General features: G+C 39.2%; 1 protein-coding gene across 1 annotated transcript in view; it reads right to left on the bottom strand.

The window, feature by feature from the left end:
• Positions 1-17,971: 17,971 nt before the first annotated feature.
• The window catches only part of pacrg (PARK2 co-regulated), a 268,864-nt gene continuing 266,909 nt past the window's right edge, over positions 17,972-19,926 (bottom strand). The window contains exon 5 of the mRNA XM_088354393.1: positions 17,972-18,300. Within this exon, the coding sequence (XP_088210519.1) occupies positions 18,140-18,300 (161 nt within the window). The 3' untranslated portion in view covers positions 17,972-18,139. The remainder of the gene's footprint in view (positions 18,301-19,926) is intronic.

Here is a 19,926-nt window from a genome sequence, read left to right as displayed (position 1 = left end):
TAGCCATTTGGTTGTCAAAATGACCTATTTTTAGGGTAGTTTAAGAGTGACTCAGGGAACGATTCTGGTATCTTAATGCTAACGCTAGTTAGCATCTACGGTTACACTTGAGGGCAACTAATTAGAAATATTCGGTTCAGCAACAATTTGTACTAAAGGCACAAAAAAGACTGTAACTAAAGTGAGATTTGCTATCTATCGTCTGTATAGAGCTAACGTTATTAGCGCCGTAACGATGAGGATGTGAGAAAAAAAAAAGAAAAATAATAACTGGAACAAAGACTTGGGTGGAAATTCAATAACTATTTTAATGCTTTTGTAAAAAGTGCCAATCATAAAAGCCATTTGGTTGTCAAAATGACCTATTTTTGGGGTAGTTTAAGAGTCAGGGAACGACTCTGGTAGCTTAATGCTAATGCTAGTTAGCATCTACGGTTATACCTTGAGGGCAACTAATCGGAAATATTCAATGTATCAACAATATGTACTAAGGGCACAAAAAGACAATAACTAGTTATCATTTATGTTTAAATCTTGTAAGCAGCAATTTGTCATGATTACTGATGTGAAGCACCTGTGCCCACTCCCTGTCACTATTTAAACCCACGTCAATCCGTCACCTGTGGTCAGTCCGTCTGTGAACCTCAGTGTACTCTAGGCAAGCTTTTTCGACCCTGACTCCCACCTGATTTTGCTCCCGTCTGTGTATTATTTGCCCTCATGTAGGTTTTAGATGTGGGAATGGTGTCATAATAGTCTGTAGTTTGCAATAGTATTTGATCTGTGCAGCCCTTTGAGACTCTTTGTGATTAAGGGCTATACAAATAAACATGACTTGAATTGACTTGACCCGGCTTCGACCCATTTTTTGATACACTCCTGTCCAGGCCTTCGACTTGTTTCCGATCCCGAACACGTTTTTTGCTCTCCTGTCCCGGCTACTGACCCGTTTTTTCTGTTCCCGACACGCTATCGCTCGCCACAGAATCCTTTCCTTTCTTCCCAATAAAACTGAGAGAAACGTAACGCAAGTGGGTCCTGTCACCGTTCTGGTCCTGACACAATTTGAGAATAATTATTTGTTTTCCTTTTGTTTTGTTATAAAAGTAATTTTCCGAATAATCAACAGCCCCCTTTTGTTGTTTAATTAAACGATACACAGACTTTGTGTAATTGCTCAGCCCGACAGAGAACATTGGATGTGACCCATTTTTTGTTTTGTTTTACGTGTTTTTTTTCCCTTTATTAAATGATGTGTCGCATTTCTGTGTGCAAGAGAAAAAAGATCGCTTTAGTCCTCACATAAATACTTTGTTCATTTTCTAGTTGCAAAGCAACTTAGCTAAAAGCGGCTTTTTTTGTCGAGCTCTCCCAAAGCGCTCGCTGGCACGACAACGTGTTTGTGAGCGATAAGCCTCGGAAGAAGGAGCTTCCTCATTGATCAAGCCCGTCCACCAGGAAGATTGACCCAACTTCACGCTCGGCAATCGAAAAACACCAACACGGGACCGATAAGGCCAGCAATCGCACACGTCGAGATTCCACAATTGATTGATATCAACAAACAAAGCCTCCGTTTCCGTGGCGATCGGAGACGGGGGCGGGACTCGGGGCGAAAGCTGCAGAGTGTAGAAAAAGGGAAGGAAGCGATAAACGGGAAGACTTGGGTTGCTGACTCGGCGGCCTTTTTGTGGCCAACGCAAATTGGCGAATGATAATCGTCACAATATGGGCTGTTTGCTGCACAATTTATCGTTGAGTTTGGTCTGATATCGTCGACTGATTTGCTTATAGCAGGTCTCGAAGAATACAACCAATTCCAACAACAGTTGGTTCATAGACAACCCAATTTGGGTAAAGCATGGGTCATTAATAATCCAATTTGGGCCAAGCCTGGATCATAAAAAACCCAGTTTGGGTCAAGCATATGTCAGAAATAACCCAATTTGGGTCCTAAATAACAGAATTCGGGTCAAGCATGGGTCATGAATAGCCCAATTTGGGTCAAGCATATATCACAAATAACCCAATTTGGGTCCTAAATAACAGAATTAGGGTCAAGCATGGGTCATGAATGGCCCAATTCAAGTCATGTATGTGCCATAAATATTTCATATTTGTCAAACATGTGTATTAAATCATCCAATTTGGGCCAAGCATTGTTCATAAATCACCACATTTGGGACAAGCACGTGTGATAAATGATCCGGTTTGGGTAAAGCATGCTTAATAATTTATCCAATTTGGGTCAAGCATGTCCTAAATAATCCAAAATCGGTCATAAATAGCCGATTTGAATGAAGTATGGGTCATGAATAACCCAATTTGGGTCAAACATCGGTCATTAATAATCCAATTTGGGCCAAGCCTGGATCATAAAAAACCCAGTTTGGGTCAAGCATATGTCAGAAATAACCCAATTTGGGTCCTAAACAACAGAATTCGGGTCAAGCATGGGTCATGAATAGCCCAATTTGGGTCAAGCATATATCACAAATAACCCAATTTGGGTCCTAAATAACAGAATTAGGGTCAAGCATGGGTCATGAATGGCCCAATTCGAGTCATGTATGTGCCATAAATATTTCATATTTGTCAAACATGTGTATTAAATCATCCAATTTGGGCCAAGCATTGTTCATAAATCACCACATTTGGGACAAGCACGTGTGATAAATGATCCGGTTTGGGTAAAGCATGCTTAATAATTTACCCAATTTGGGTCAAGCATGTCCTAAATAATCCAAAATCGGTCATAAATAGCCGATTTGAATGAAGTATGGGTCATGAATAACCCAATTTGGGTCAAACATGGGTCATTAATAATCCAAATTGGGCCAAGCCTGGATCATAAAAACCCAGTTTGGGTCAAGCATATGTCAGAAATAACCCAATTTGGGTCCTAAATAACATAATTCAGGTAAAGCATGGGTCTCAAGCATATATCACAAATACCCCATCTGGGTCCTAAATAACAGAATTAGGGTCAAGCATGGGTCATGAATAGCCCAATTCGGATCATGCATGTGCCATAAATATTTCATATTTCTCAAACATGTGTCATAAATCGTCCAATTTGGGTCAAGCATGGTTCATAAATCACCACATTTGGGACAAGCATATGTGATAAACTATCTAGTTTGGGTAAAGCATGCGTAATAATTTACCCAATTTGGTTCAAGCATGTCCTAAATAATCCAAAATCAGTCATAAATAGCCGATTTGAATGAAGCATGGGTCATGAATAACCCAATTTGGGTCAAGCATGGGTTTTAAATAGCCCCATATGTGTCACGCATAAGTCATATATAACCCAATTTGGGTCAAGTATGGACCGATTCATAACCTCCTGGGTTGTTATGAAAATAGCCCAACAATAAGTTTTTTATTTTTTATTTTTTTATAACATCACGTCAATTTACTGTGTTGTTCTGTCTAAAAGAAATTAAAAAAAAATGGGTTACATTGCACAAAGTAACTCCGAGAATAAATCTTCATACTTTTTAAAAAAAGAGTGTTGTTTTTTTATTTACTTGGCATTTTTCCCCAAAAAGAAATTCCACCCTCCCAAACCAGAACAATATCAACACCACATTTTACAGGCATTCAGTTAGATTACCCCAGTCGTTAAAACTGCCAAAAAAGCTGACCAGCCTTTTATTGTTTTGCTGACTCAGCAGCTTTCCCAGAAAGACATTTTATTCTTCCAGACCAAAACAAGTTTGGCCATGATCACAATTTTTCACAAGCAATCAGGTCAGTCACTCTAAAGGTAAAAATGCCCCCCCCCAAAAAAAAACAACTGACTAGGCCATTCAGTTTTTCTGACTCAGCAGTCTTACCAGAGAGACATTCCCCTCTTCCAGGCCAGAACAACAATCGATTTCATCACAATTTCTTGAAAAAGAAGTTAAAATGGTTGACCTATTTCTGAAAATAATACCAAAAAACTCAACTCACACTTTTGTTTTTTCAGACTCAGACATTTTTCCCAGAAAGACATTCCACTCTCCCATGCCAGAATGCCAGATTGGGAGGTTCATGGGTTATTTTGAACAATAATTATATATATACCACAGCCATATCCCCCTAGTGGGAGGTCGCTTGAGTCATTTCTGACTCTTTTTGGGAGATTGATTTAGAGGAGGGGATTCCCACCCCCCCCAATTCAAACCCCTAATGCTGAACACCAAGCAGGGAGGCAACGGGTACCAATGTTTAAGTCTTAGGTATGACTCGGCCGAGGCTTGAACCAAAACCTCCCAGTCTCGGGGCGGGCGCCCCCCCCAAGGCCACAGGGCCAAAAATAACAAAACTAATAATAATTAAAAAATAGTAATAATCGATCGGGGTTTCTCCATAAACAACCCTGCTGTCTGGGTCATGTCATGTGGATTGATCCTAACATAGCCCAAGTTGGGTTCTTTTTAAGAATTCTTAGAGTATAAAAGTGAACATCGGACGGGGTCATTCTTTGTTTTGTTTTTCAGAACATTTCTGCGCGCTGTTTCCGAAATTCAAACAAAAAACTCCCGACCCAAAAGTTTGTCCTTGGCCGAGGTTTGCGGCGGCCATTCCAGTCGAGTTTGTCCTCCCCGGTGAGCACACACGCCAGACAAATATTCCAGCGTTGCCCTCAGCCGTGATTATATTCTCCCTCCGTCTTTGTCTTTTCTCTTCTTTCCTTTCAATCTCATTTTCTTCTGCGTCAACAGCGGCGCTAGCAACGTGTTTGGACAGCAGAGGCGTCTTCTTGGGCCCGTGACGAAGGGGGGTTCAGTGTGGGGGGCCAAAGCGCTCAAGTTTTTCGCGCTCCGGTTCCCGGGTGAGTCCCCGTCAAGGGGACTCAGGGGGCATCGGCAGCTGTCGCTAGCCTCGCCTAATAATAACCCCCCTTTCTAGCGACGTGACCAAACCCCCCCTTTGCACATACACACAATTTTCAGGGTTTGTACACCTTTTTTCATTGTCAAGCACTTTCAAGGCCATTTTTTCCACTTTTCCAGTACCTCATGCCATGAGGCTCTTTAACTCCACCCGGGGGAGTTAAAGAGCCCACATTAAACCCCACCCCCACATTTCATGCCATGAGGCTCTTTAACTCCCCCCGGGGCAGTAAAAGCCCACATTAAACCCCACCCCCACATTTCATGCCATGAGGCTCTTTAACTCCAACTGGGGAATAAAAGCCCACATGAAACCCCACCCCCACATTTGCATATTACCCTATTTTTATGACAGTGTGTATTTTCCGTAGCTCTATTTAAATACATATCAACACGTTATATTGGGTATTTTTGTATTCTATGTCTTTTTAGTTATTATTTAATTTTTTCTATCTATCTATCTATCTATCTATCTATCTATCTATCTATCTATCTATCTATCTATCTATCTATCTATCTATCTATCTATCTATCTATCTATCTATCTATCTATCTATCTATCTATCTATCTATCTATCCATCCATCCATCCATCCATCCATCCATCCATCCATCTATCCATCTATCTATCTATCTATCTATCTATCTACCTTCAAAAGAGGAAATCCAGTGCCAATCAAAAGAACATTTTTTGTTGTACATTTTAATGACTAAAATAAAGGTGCTATCTTTCTGCTAGCATATACTTTGTGCTTTTTCAAGCTGTTCCTATCTATGATCGACAGCCTTTTTGAGTCAATGGGCTGCTATAAACTGACATAAATTCTGGCATTCTGTTTCAACAATGCTTGTGCAGCATGGCTATGTCATATTTGTTTACAAACACGGAAAGGGCTCTATAGGTGTTGGGTAATAATTTAGTTCAATTCACAGACAAAAATAAGAAAGTACGGTTTGTATAGAGAGGAGAAAAATTAGACAAATTTGAACTCATTTTAAAGATATTAATTGCTCAGAAGCAGAGTGCATTCAATCTTTTAATCGCCTGCTGATCTTTTGGTTTTTTGTTTTACCTGTTTTAAACTTTTCGCATGTGTTTCAGATGATCTGTGTCAAAATTGGTGAAAATAGAATTGTCTTTTTTTGCATTTTATCATTTATTTTAGTATTTTTAATTTTTATTATATGTTTGGCATTTTGAGGGATTTGGGGTTGTTGTTCAACTTTAAACCTGTTCAGCCTGTAAAAAGCTCAAATTTTAGAAATATTTTAATTTATATTTCATATGTTTTTCAGGGGATCAAACCTTTCTGTGTGGAGTTTGCATGTTCTCCCTGTGCTTGCTTGGGTTTTCTCCGGGCACTCCGGTTTCCCCCCACATTCAGGTTAATTGGCCGTTTCAAGTTGTCCATAGGTGTGAATGAGCGAGTGAATTGTTTGTCTCCATGTTCCCTGCGACTGGCTAGAAACCAGTTTAGGGTGTTATCCTGCCCACTGCCCGAAGATCACTGGGATGGGCTCCAGCACCACCTTTTGTAAAATATGCTGGTCATTTATTTGAAAAGCAAAAAAAGTAGTTCTGTAGAAAACAAATGAGTAAGAATTGTAAAAAAAAAAGTTCTTAGCAAAATGGGTACTGTTGTAAAAAGAATAACCAAAAATCGGTATCAGTTTATTTTAAAGGAAAAATTTAGCTCATAACAGAAATCCCAAACTTTAGGTTATATTGTAAAAAAATAACCCCAAAAATTTTAACTTTTACATAAAGATTTGTCATTATTTTAAAAGCAAAAAGAAAAGGTAGTTCTGTAAAACACCACAGAGCGAGAACGGTGAAAAAAAGAATAAGTTTTGTATTTAGCAAAATGGGTGCATTTTAGAAAAAAAAAACACAAAATCGATATATTTTTTTAAGGTTACTTTTAAAAGTAAAAAATAAAAATAAATTCAAAAAAACAAAAGATTTTAAAAATCTGCAGCTGTCGCTAGCTGTGCCTGGCTAATAATAACCCCTCCTCCGAGCTACACGAGGGTCCCCTTAGTCTGGGTTGGACCCCGGGGTCCGGTTGCAAGTAAGAGTGAGGATTAGGTCAGGTTGTGTATTAGGGGAAGCTGGGTTACTCTTGGAAGGACATCTCTTGGTAGGGGTAAAATCAGGCCGAAGAAATCCAGACCCTGACAAAACAAACTCGAAATTTCACATTTATTTGTGAGGACTCAGGAGGAGGAGAGGTTATTAATGATAACAAATGAACGTGTCTTTTTTAACAAAATCCGAGTCAAACAAGAATGGCTTTGCGCCATTTGAGCATCACCCACGTTGAGATACTAAAGCATTTTTGGGTAGCTTTTATCTTTTTGGATGGGTCATTCACCTCTAGAGTAACCTACTTGATTGCTTCTTGTCACAGGCCAGAAATGGAGACAGGACCCAGTTTTACTCAGTTTTATTGATAAAGAGAGAGCAGTGCTTGCTTCCACGATCCGATGATTGTCAAACACGAGTAGCTGGTGGCAGGAACACGGAAGTGGCACTTCCGTGTCGAGCGAGGGTCGTCGTAGGCAGTGGGAAACAGGTCAATGGCCAGGACGGAGGAGCAAGGGCAGTAACGAGTCCAGAAAAGAGGTCGGCAACAGGTATCAGACAGGAAACAGGGCAAAACAGGTCGATGGCCTGGACGGAAGAGCAAGCCAGAAACAGGTCCAAAAACAGGTCAGCAACAGGGATCAGGCAGGAGAAAACAGGGCAGGAGAAAGTCGGATAGTGCAGAAATTGCCTAGCTAAAAGCATAGGTTCGCAGACGGTCTGACAGCTTCCTCTTGGAAGACGGGGGTTTGAAAAGGGTCAGGGAGCCAATCAGCGACTAGGGCTGTTGGCGCCAACGGGGCCGTCGCAGGTGCCCCGAATCAGCAATCATGACACTTATCAAATATGGTGATCCTAGCCAAACTTGTTCTGGTCTGAGAGAGTAGAATGTCTTTCAGGACAACCAAAAATGTAGAGTCTGCTTGTTTTTTTGGCAGTTCTGCGTCTGGGGTAACCTACCTGACTGCCTGTAAACGGTGTTGTTAATATTCAATGTTGTTCTGGTCTTGGAGAGTAGAATGTCTTTTTGGGGAAAAATGCTGAGTCAGCTTTGTATTATATTTTTCACAACAAGGATAACTTACTTTAAGTGAGAGGCAGAAGGACAAAGAACAATGACGGTCCATCAAATGCAATTTTTAGTTATTTTTAATTTTTTTTGGATTACATTTTTAGAAACATGCATTCATTTAAAAAAAAGTCAGTGAGAGAGAAGCCAAGCTCGACCTAAACATAGTGATGTATATCTTAAGCCTAACCCAGCCCAAAATTTGGGTCAGGCTCTGACTCTGGCTTAAGATCTTATCCCTAACTCTTGGAAGGGACAGGACGCCGAAGTCCTGAAAGACGAACTTATGTGATTCCAGGGTCGGAAATCTAGCAAGCATAATGATTGAAATTTTAGGCCTGACCCAGCCAAATAATTGGGTCAGGCTTGGATTCAGGCTTACAATCTTATCTTGGAAGGGACGGGACGCCAAAGTCCTGGAAGACGAACTTATGTGATTCTAGGCTCTGAAATTTGGCAGCCATAACAATTGAAATTTTAGGCCCTGACCCACCCAAAAATTTGGGTCAGGCTCGGATTTGGGCTTACAATCTTATCTCTAACTCTTGGAAGGGACTGGACCCCATGGTCCTAGGAAACGGATTTCATGCTCGGAAGCTTGGCGGGCATAATGATTGAAGTTTTAAGTCCGACCTGGCCCGAAATCCGGGTCAGGCTTGGACCCTGGGTTAAGATCTTATCTCTAACTCTTGGAAGCAACCGAAAGCAGAGGGCCTAGAAAACGGACACATGTGATTTCAAGCGTGAAAATTTGACAAGCCTAAAGATTGAAATTTTAGGCCGTACCTGCAAAATTTGGGTCAGGCTCGAACTCGGGATTAAGATTTTATCTCTAACTCTTGGAAGGGACGGGACGCCGAGGTCCTGGAAAACGAACTCATGTGATTTCAGGCTCGGAAATTTGGCGAGCGGTCGCCGGCTAATTTTAAAAGCACAAGGGTATGCCGTGCATGCGTGGGGGCCGAGGGCGGGGGTAGGGGTTTCATCGGGATGACATTTGGTGTGCGGTTTCAGCCGGACCCAAGGACAAATTTATTAACGACTCGGATCAAGGTCCCAGTTTTCCAGGGGACGGAATTCCAAACTGTGTCGAGTGACGTTCGTGGAGCCAAAATCAAACATTTTCCAGAATATCGAGCACTCTGAAATATAAAGCCCAAAAACTAAAAATTATTACACATTCATCCTCTATTATGTCAAATCTCATTGCAAACAATGTCCACTATGTTGTTATCAATGACAATAAATACAATTGAAATCAAAATAAACATTAATATGACGCACTAGAATATAAGTACCGCAAATTCCTGACTATAGAGCGCACCTGATTATAAGCCGCACCCACCACATTTTAAGAGGAAAACCGATTTTGTACATACACAAGCCGCACCTGTATATAAGCCGCATGCGCCAATATTAAAAAATTGTAACACGAGCACAAAATTGATCCAAACCCGACTTCAAGTCCCGTGGTTGAAACTAAATGTCCTTCATTAAAGAGCACAGTCCAAAAATCACAGCCGGCAAAATGAACAGAAAATGATACCGGTACTTAAGGTTTGATGCAGACCTGCAGAGACCAGGTACCTGTTGAAAATAATCCAACGAAAAAAAGTGTATATTTCCAAAGGTAAGGGTGGGAAAAATATATATCCACTATTGTCCGCCGCGACAACAAACAGGTCTCACTCACCTTTACCCAACTTCCCATCAGCCCGCGTTTGCTCCACCCCTCTTTTTTAATTTGCAAAACATATCAGAATAAGTGTCTCAAATAAATACAAATAAGTACATTACAAAAATATACAGTCGCAAATACATATTATACATGGGTTACACATATTTACAAAGAAAGACGGTACACCGAGAGAGTTTTCAAAGCTTTAATAATAATAATAATATAACTTTCATCCCAAATGGTGCCCGTTAATGGTAGCAACACGCACGCAACACAGTAAACGGGTCTGTTAAAAAAGCATACCGTACTTGTAAAAATCATGGTAAACCGTCCTCATCTTCCTCCTTACAACTGAAGCCATCAAAGTCGTCTTCCTCAGTGTCGGAAAGAAACAGTGTCTTATCGACGTCGTCCCACGCTCCCGCAGCCTCACTCGCGCTGTCACTGTCGCTGGTTTGCCCTCCTCTCCGTCACCGCTTTTCGGAACCCGTTGGTTATGGTGGATTTTTTTATGCTGCCCCACGCTGTCAGGATCCACTGGCAGACTTGCGAAAAAGTTGCCTTTCGCATGCGGCCAGTTTTAGTGAAGTTGCAGTCTTCCTCGGCGCACATATTTCACCGGTCTAAATCTTACCTTTTGTACTCGAGCGCCGCTGGCGGCCGTTAGAAAAATTACATCACTGAATAAGCCGCAGGGTTGAAAGTTTGGGGAAAAAGTAGCGGCTTATCGTCCGGAATTTACGGTAGCCTTTTTTGTAGATAATTGTATCTCCAAAATTCATTTTTCCCGAGTGGATAGAAAAACAACAACCCTAAAACTTAAATTGGGAGATTTTTGAAGATGAAAGCAAGAAAATATTTCAATAGCAAGAACAACATTCCATTTTAATTGCAGAATTCTGTTTTCTTACCCTTAGTCTCCTCTCGAGTAGTGTTCAAGTGCATGGCCAAGAATGTTAAATGTCAAACTTCAAATGTTGTAGAAATATTATACGCTGTGGTTGCCAGTTACCCCTTAATCTCTTTTTGAATACAAGAGAAAAGCCGTTGTAATTTTTGATAAAATTTTACATTAAGCTAAAAATAACGTAGACTCCATTTTGTTTAGAGAGTGCTTTTTTCTTGCCCTTAGTCTCTATTTGAGCAACATTAGACTGCATGGCCAAGAATGTTCAATTTTACAATTGAGATATCGTAAGAATCTGGAAATATACTCAGTGGTCGCCAAGTTACTGCAACATTTTGATTCCCATGTGCCCTTTATCTCCTCTTGCATAAAAGAGTCAAAGGTTTTAGCTAAAAGTTACGTGGTATCCAAAATTTTGCCCAGTCTCCTGTTGACTATAATATAATAATAGGATATTGTCCAGATAGCTCCACGTTAGCGTAGGGGTCCTGAAGGCTCCAGTTTGGTTTGGTCGAGGTTAGTCTCCCGGCTACAGGCTTGCCTACGGTGCTCATTGTTTTTTCTCCCAGCTGTTGCTGGTAGTTTTCTTGTCGTTGGCTCGTGGTTATCCTGGCTGCTTACTGCATGTTTTCGGTCAGCCAGCCTCCCGTAGATTGGTACCGGTTAGCCAATTATTAGCAGTCAGCAAGCCAGCTACCAAAACTTGGCTTAAATACTCATACCCTCTTTGACTAATTAACATGTAATTCAATTTGGTGACTGGCTTACTAGGGTGCTGGTGTTCTTCATACAATGTCACAGCTCAGGAAGTCAACGACAAGACAGGCTGTCTTCAAAATGCATTATCTTTTGAAACAATTCCAATATACCAATGACATATATATATACATGTTATGCAAAAAAAGATGTACTGTAAATTCCGGACTATAAGCCGCTACTTTTTTCCCAAATTTTCAACCCTGCGGCTTATTCAGTGATGCGGCCAATTTATGTAACTTTTTAACGGCCGCCAGCGGCGCTTGAGTACAAAAGGTAAGATTTAGACTGCAACTTCTTAGTTTGTGCACAAATTAAATTAGCGTAGACATATCCTCTTCATGCAAATTGCAAAAAGAAAGGCACATGACGCATCTTTCAAGCTAAACGCAATCGAGCAGTCCGATATAGAAGGAAACAGAGCTACTGCACGATAACTTTATTTTGCGAGCGTGTTGCTAGCGTGTCTTTGAATAAGGGAGCGTGGGACGACGTCTATATGACAAAGTCTCTTTCCTATACTGAAAGAAGACGACTTTGATGACGTCAGTTATAAGGAGCAAGATGAGGACGGTTTACCGTGGTTTCTACAAGTACGGTATGTTTATTTTAACAGACCCGTTTACTGTGTTGCGAGCGTGTTGTTAGTAGCATTTTGCTACCCTTCACAGGCACGGTTTGGGATGAAAGTTATAATATTATAAATAAAGCTTTGAAAACTCTCTCGGTGTACCGTCTTTCTTTGTAAATATGTGTAACCATGTATAATATGTATTTGCGACTGTATATTTTTGTAATAGATTTATTTTAGAAACCTATTCTAAAATGTTTTGCACGAGCAAATGAGAAAGAAGGGGCGGGCCAAACGCGGGCTGACGGGAAGTGGAGTAAAGGTGAGACGTGTTTGTGGACGCGGCCGACAGTAGTGGATATATATTTTTCCCACCCTTACCTTTGGGAATATACACTTTTTTCCTTGGATTACTTTCAACAGGCACCCGGACACTGAAGGTCTGCATCACACTTTAATTACCGGTATCATTTTCTGTTTATTTTGCCGGCTGTGTTTTTTAGACTGTATCGGGTATGGGTTAAATTTGTGTTTGTGCTGCATTTATTCAATGTGGGCGCATGCGGCTAATATACAGGTGCGGCTTGTGTATGTACAAAATCGGTTTTCCTCCCGAAATGTGGTGGGTGCGGCTTATAATCAGGTGCACTCTATAGTCCGGAATTTACGGTAGTATGTTCTCAAATTTTGTATGTTTTAGAATTTGGGAATCCCTCTTATCTCCTCTTGCATAAAAGTGAAGAGTCCTTATAATGCGGGATCAACGTTTGCATTAAGAATTGCATCAATTGAAGTTTTAGCTTTGAGTGATGTAGTTTCCATTTTGACTGCATAGTTCTGTTTTCTTGCCCTTTGTCTCCTCTTGAGTAACGTTCAAGTGCATGGCTAACACTGTTCAATAATATTATTTAGATGTTGTGAAAATTTGTAAATATTATACACTTGGGTTTCCACTTTAATGCAGCATTTTGTTTCCTTTGTGCCCTTAATCTCCTCTTGCATCCCTCGAGGGATGGGCCACCCGTTGTCCACAAATAATATAATTCATTATGACTCTGAAAAACCACAAAAAACAGGTCCCAGTATATTTTGTGAATGCTAAATCGTATGCTAATTTAGTTTTCCGGGTGGGCGACACGTGGCGAATCACCCAAGGTTTTTTGCGGGTGAAATCACACAACGATGCCCATGGTGGACAAGCTCACCTCATTGGCTGCTCATTTGAGTCGCGCATGAATGGCGGCAAAGGTTTTTTTTCTTCTTTTTCCTTAATGAGCCGCGCTGGCCTTGGCGAGAGGTCGAAACGGACACAATTTAGCGTCTAATGCCCATTAGCAGCTGTGATGTCGCATAATTGAGACATTGGAGCGCCGGCCCTTTAAGAAGAGTGCATGGGAAACATTTTAGGGGGAATTTTCAGTAGTAGCTAATTTATTGTCAAATAATAATAATAAAAAATATATAGTACTGTCATTTCAAAAAATAGTTTTCTTGTTTCACTATATTTTCATTAAATTGACTGAATTTTGCTAATCTTACATTTGTATTTACAGTTTTTAATAAATAAGATAATAACTCATTGAACAAGATGATCTTTTGTGGCAACCTAAGATAATTTCACTTATTCAAAACATTTATTTTAATATTTTTGTCTTTTAATGAAACAGTTACGTCATCATTAAATTGTACAAAATTACCCGAGATGGCAAACAGCAGACAATTTAAGTCATTTTTAATATTCATTCATTTATTTTATTAAATTACTTAAATAACTAAATGAAGGTCAAATATTCAAAGTGGCAGATGGTCAAATATTTTTGCACAATTTTATTTAAAAAAAAAAAAAAATTAAATTATTTTTAAATAGAGCAAAATGATCCTCCGTGACAAATTCATTTTTTTTAAAATAAATAAATAATACCATCAATAATATTTTATTTTTTACTCAACAAGAAATTAATGATTGAATGAATACTGAATAAATTATTCGGATGTGTATATTTTTATGTTTCTTGTTATTTTTTTCCTTTGACTAATAATTGGAGATTTATGGTATGGAAAAACCTGAACATGAAGTAAGAAAAATTATATTTGAATGAGTAAAACTATCTGTTTGTCTGCTTCTTTCCACCGCGTGGCGCTGTGAGAGGTCACCCAGCATCCACCCCGAAGAAGAAATCCGACTTCCTAGTTTGTGTGTAAACATACTACTGTATACTGTATCTCCAGCGCGCTAAGAACTTTGATATTTTTATTGTTTCATATAATTCAATATAGTTGGTGTAAAGTGTAAAGACGAGGCGAGTGGAATAAGAAAGCTTGATGCGGTTGAGAAAATGGTCGGAACGCTTTTTTCCGGCCACTTTTTACCACGGGGGAGGACATCTTGAAGCCCATCTCCCAAAAGTAAGTTTAACTCCACTTTATTCTCTTTATATAGCATATTATTTTATGAAATGTTTTTTTCAGTTTTAAAACAATACAGGTTACTTGTATAAACCTTAAACATCCCAAATATAGCACTGATGCAACTTACGAACAAACTCGGAATGTAAGTTGTCGTTTGTAAGTTGGGCACGCTGCTGTATTATTTTTTAATTTTCGTCTTTTTTCAAATTCCTCCGATAAAGTAAAGATACTTTAGAATAAAATAACACAAGATAACTATTTAATATAGTGTAAAAATAAAAAGTAAATTAAATAGAAAAAAAAGAACTGAGATTTTTCCGAGTGCGACGTCGTCTCGGAATGCGGAGCGCCGTCATTCCGGAAGCTTTTTCCGGCACGTTGCGACAAGCTTCGTCTTCGTAATACGAGCGCTACTAGAAAAAAGACATACGAGTCGAGAACGTCCACCACGTGGAATCGAAAGCTTGTTTTAATCCACATTTTGAAAGCTACAGAAGTGATGATAACAACGCTAACACTGCTAACACTGCTAACACGGCTAACACTGCTAACATTCCTAACATTCCTAACATTCCTAACATTCCTAACATCAAAAAGTGTCACACAAACACCACTACCAGGCTAAATGTGTTAAAAGTATACATTTACATTTTTACAATTAAAAAAAAACAAAAAACAAAGGATGTCAAAACTCATGTTAGTTACTTCCCCCGCAAGGTCCCAAATTAGCTGAGCTGCCCTTAATCTCATTTGAAATATGAAATTCAGTCAACAAGGCTATAAATGTCTAATATTTTAAAGATATCTTACCCTGAATCCCTCATCAAGATATTCCACAAGTAATTTTTATGCGTTTGTGCGCCCTCAATCTCCTAAAAATGTTATTGCAACATATTTGACACTCTACCTATGCCCTTAGTGTCTTCGTGAGTAACGTTTAAGTGAATGTTTGGTGTTAAGATTCAGATGTTGGCAAAATCTGGAAATATTTTACCCTTTGGTTGCTTCTTTGCTGCTGCATTGTGTTTCCTCTGCGCCCTTAATCTCCTTTAGGATAAAAGAACGGAGTTTCTGTAATTTGTGAACAAATTTTGCATGAAATATTGCGTGAATTTAAGTTTTAGTTAAGGAGTATAAAGTGTCTATTTGCAGCTTTGTAGTCTTGCCCTTAGTCTCCACTTGAGCAACATTAAAGTGTACGGCCAAGAATGTTTCGTACAAAGTTTTATAATTTGTCAAAACCTTGAAATATTTGTGGTTACCACTTGCTGCAGAATTCCATATACTTTGGGCCCTTATTCTCCTCTTGCATGAAAGTGTCGATGTAATGTGAAGTGAAATTATGGATAAAAAATTAGCGTACATTCAAGTTATAGTTCCATTTGCGCCCTTAATCCACTTTTGCATAAAAGAGAAGAATCTTTGTAATGTCTGATCCAATTTTGCATGAATAAATGCATGAATCGAAGTTTCAGATAAAAAGGACATAGTGTCTTTTTTGATGGCAAAGATTTGTTTTTTGTACCTTAATCTCCTCTTCAATAACGTTAAAGTGCAAGGCCAAGAATATTCAATATTAATATTCAGATGTTGTCAAAATGAGGAAATATTATGCATTATTTTGGTTACTTTGCTGCAGAATTCCGTTTCCCTTTCTGCCCTTAATCTCCTTTTACATAAGATATTGGAAGTATCATTGGAATGTGTGATCAAATTTTGCATCAGAACTTGCATGAATTTGTGTTTTAGTTAAGATTGACATACTGTAATGTTCATTTTCATAGACGAGTTTGGCTTACTTGACCTTAGTCTCCACTTGAATAACATCAAAGTCATGGCCAAGAATGTTCAATATTAAAATTCAGATCTTGTCGGATGTTGTCAAATATGATCAAATTTTGGATACAAAATTTCTATTTCCTTGCCCTTTATCTCCTCATTTGTTGTTAAAATCGGGAAATATTACTTTGTGCCCTTAATCTCTTCTTGCATAAGAGTCAATTTAATGTGTGATCAAATTTTGCATAAAATATCTTAAATTGAAGTCAGAGCTTGGAGTTACAGAGTGTCTTTTTTATTGGAGAATTTCTATTCTCTTGCCCTTTATCTCCTCTTTTGTTGTCAAAATCGGGAAAAGTTACTTTGCACCCTTGACCTCTTTTTGCATAAGACAAGAATCAATTTAATGTGTGATCAATTTTGCATAAACAATCTCAAAAATTGAAGTTAGAGCTAAGAGTTTCATCGTGCTTTGTTATTGCATAAGTTGTATTCCCTTGCCCTTTATCTCCTCTTTTGTGGTCAAAATCAGGATATATAACTTTGCACCCTTAATCTCCTCTTGCATACGAGAAGAGTCAATTTAATGTGTGATCAAATTTTGAATAAAAAAAAAAATCATGAATTGAACCGAGAGCTAGGAGTTACATCGTGTCTGTTTTTATTGCAGAATTTCTATTTCCTTGCCCTTTATCTCCTCCTTTGTTGTCAAAATCTGGAAAAGTTACTTTGCGCTCTTAATCTCTTCTTGCATAAGAGAAGAGTCAATTTAATGTGTGATCAAATTTAGCATTCAAAATTGAACCTATGGAAGTTTAGCTAAGAAAGACATAGTGTCCATTTTTATTGCAGACTATTGTTTTCTTGCCCTTTATCTCCTCTTTTGTTATCAACATCTGGAAAAGTTACATTGTGCCCTTAATCTCTTATTGCTTAAGAGAAGAATCAATTTATTGTGTGTTCAAATTTTGCATTAAAAAATCCTAAATTGAAGAAAGAGCTAGGAGTAACATAGTGTCCTTTTTTATAGCAGAATTTCTATTTCCTTGCCCTTCATCTCCTTCTTTGTTATCAAAATCTGGAAAAGTACTCCGCGCCCTTAATCTCTTCTTGCATAAGAGAAGAGTCAATTTAATGTGTGATCAAATTTAGCATTCAAAATTGAACCAATGGAAGTTTAGCTAAGAAGGACATAGTTTCCATTTTTATTGCAGACTATTGTTTTCTTGCCCTTCATCTCCTCTTTTGTTATCAAAATCTGGAAAAGTTACATTCTGCCCTTAATCTCTTCTTGCTTAAGAGAAGAATCAATTTATTGTGTGATCAAATTTTGCATAAAAAAATCCTAAATTGAAGAAAGAGCTAGGAGTAACATAGTGTCCTTTTTTTATAGCAGAATTTCTATTTCCTTGCCCTTCATCTCCTTCTTTGTTATCAAAATCTGGAAAAGTACTCTGAGCCCTTAATCTCTTCTTGCATAAGAGAAGAGTCAATTTAATGTGTGATCACATTTTGCATAAAAATATCCTAAATTGAAGTAAGAGTTGGGAGTTACATAGAGTCTGTTTTGTAGCAGAATTTCTATTTCTTTGCCCTTTATCTCGTCTTTTGTTGTCAAAATCGGGAAATATTACTTTGCGCCTTAACCCCTTCTTGCAAAAGAAGAGTCAATTTAATGTGGGATCAAATTCAGCATTCCAAATTGCACTAAATTTTTAGTGAAGAAGGCCATAGCGTCCATTTTGATTGCAGACTATTGTTTTCTTGCCCTTAGTCTCCTTTTGAATATAAATGTAACAACTGTTTAGTATGTAATAGTAAATCGGGAAAAAAAAGCAGCCAAACTTTTTTGCTGTACCACCAACTTGAAGACTCCAGATGATCCAATTTGCCTCGGCTCTGTTCTGTTAAACTGTCCACAATCTCCTCTAGGATAAAATTAGCACGCTATCTTAGCGGTGCAGTGGAAAAAATGTTGAAGCCCAGCCTCCATCCAGTCTCAGTAAATCATGCAGGACTCATAGGTGGGCACCATGTACTTGATATTGATGAAAGCATCTTCGCCACCGTAGCGCTCCAGAACCTCCAGAGTCTCCTGAATCAGGTCGCCCACGTTCTCACGCTTCTGCTGGCCGTAGACGATGCCGTCTCCCGAATTGACTGCGGAAACATCGAAAACAATGTTGACAATTGGGTGCGTCTCCATGGAAACGGGGGCGTTTCTTTTGTTTTTGAGGCCCGGCACAGTGAAAGGAATTTGACTACGCTGATAAGGGCAAGGTGCGAGTGTGTTTTTGCGAGAACGGATCGGATCCGGAATGTTTTGGGATAACAAGTTCCCTGAGCGCACTGCAACTCTCTTGTATGTTTGATTTATGTTGTGTCCCAGGGGTGGGTGGGTGTGCCTGGGATTGGGGGCGCTTCCGAGCCATGTTGTGACAGGCTGCATGCCGTGGATCGCTTTGCCGCCCCAGCCCACAGACAAGACTGACAAAGAGTCATTTTTCTTCAAGAATTTTTCATTGTTTTTCCACTAACATCTCGCATTATGCTCGTAAATTATTTCCTGTAAAATGAATTTAAGCAACGGTGCCCAATTACAGGTAATAGTTCAATACAGGATTCTTCCATCTTGTGATTTTTTTTTTAACTTTTATGAAAAGTTAGCCCCCAAGAACTATATTTTAGGCTTCAAAACTATCGATAAAATAGTCAAGTCATGTTTATTTGTGATGCCTTTAATCACTAAGAGTCTCAAAGGGCTGCACAGACCACAGACTATTAATACACCATCTCCTGATCTAAAACCTACATGAGGGCAAGGAAAAATTTAAAAACCTCAACATGAGGAAAATGAAGAAACCTTGAGAAGGGACCGCATGTTCCAGGATAACCAGGCTGAAACGGATGTTGCAATAACAACTAATATACACAGATATTCATCTCATCTCATGTTATATAACGAAATTGTGAATATGCTTGATTGCTGTTAAGATTGTCGAGAAGGGTTGTTAAAACCTCACATTGTTTGTTTGCTGTTATTAGTGTCAATAAATTTGTTCAAACCATCTCATTAGCTGTACCGCTTATCCTTATTAGGGTCGTGGGGGGGCTGGAGCCCATCCCAGCCATCTCCGGGCAGTGGGCAGGGGACACCCTGAACTGGTTGCCAGCCAATCGCAGGGCACACGGGGACAGTCAACTCACTCGCTCAGTCACACCTAGGGACAATTTGGACCGGCCAATTCACCTGAAATGCATGTCTTTGGAATGTGGGAGGAAATCGGAGCGCCCGGAAGAAACCCACACAAGCACGGGGAGAACATGCAAACTCCGCACAGTAAGGCCGGTAGCTGGATTTGAACCCACACAGGAGGTTCCCACGACCTCAGAACTGTGCCGCACACGCGCTAACCACTGCCCCGCCGTGCTGTCCCTGAAATAATTATATTAATCTATATTTTCATTCAGATATTGTCAACATTAAATATAGGTAATTTATAAGCTATGGAATAGAAGTGTGTTTTAAGCCTAGATTTAAACAGTTTCACTGAGGTTGCAGATCGAGTGTCAGGGGGAAGAACACTCTCGAACAGCAATAATGATAATACATCTAGTAAATACACAGGGTTGGGTAGGGTTACTTTAACGGGATTACTTTTGGATTACTCCAATACCAAATATGCTGATAAAAGACAAAAGAAACTAAATATGAATAAAATGACTACATTTTGTGCAGGCTTGGGGAGTAACGGAACACATGGAACGGCAAAAATGATGTTGGCA

This window comes from Urocampus carinirostris, chromosome 15, assembly GCF_059441175.1.
Source record: "Urocampus carinirostris isolate Australia breed hairy pipefish chromosome 15, RoL_Ucar_1.0, whole genome shotgun sequence".
NCBI lineage: Eukaryota > Metazoa > Chordata > Actinopteri > Syngnathiformes > Syngnathidae > Urocampus > Urocampus carinirostris.
This window is presented reverse-complemented; position numbering and strand designations above follow the sequence as displayed.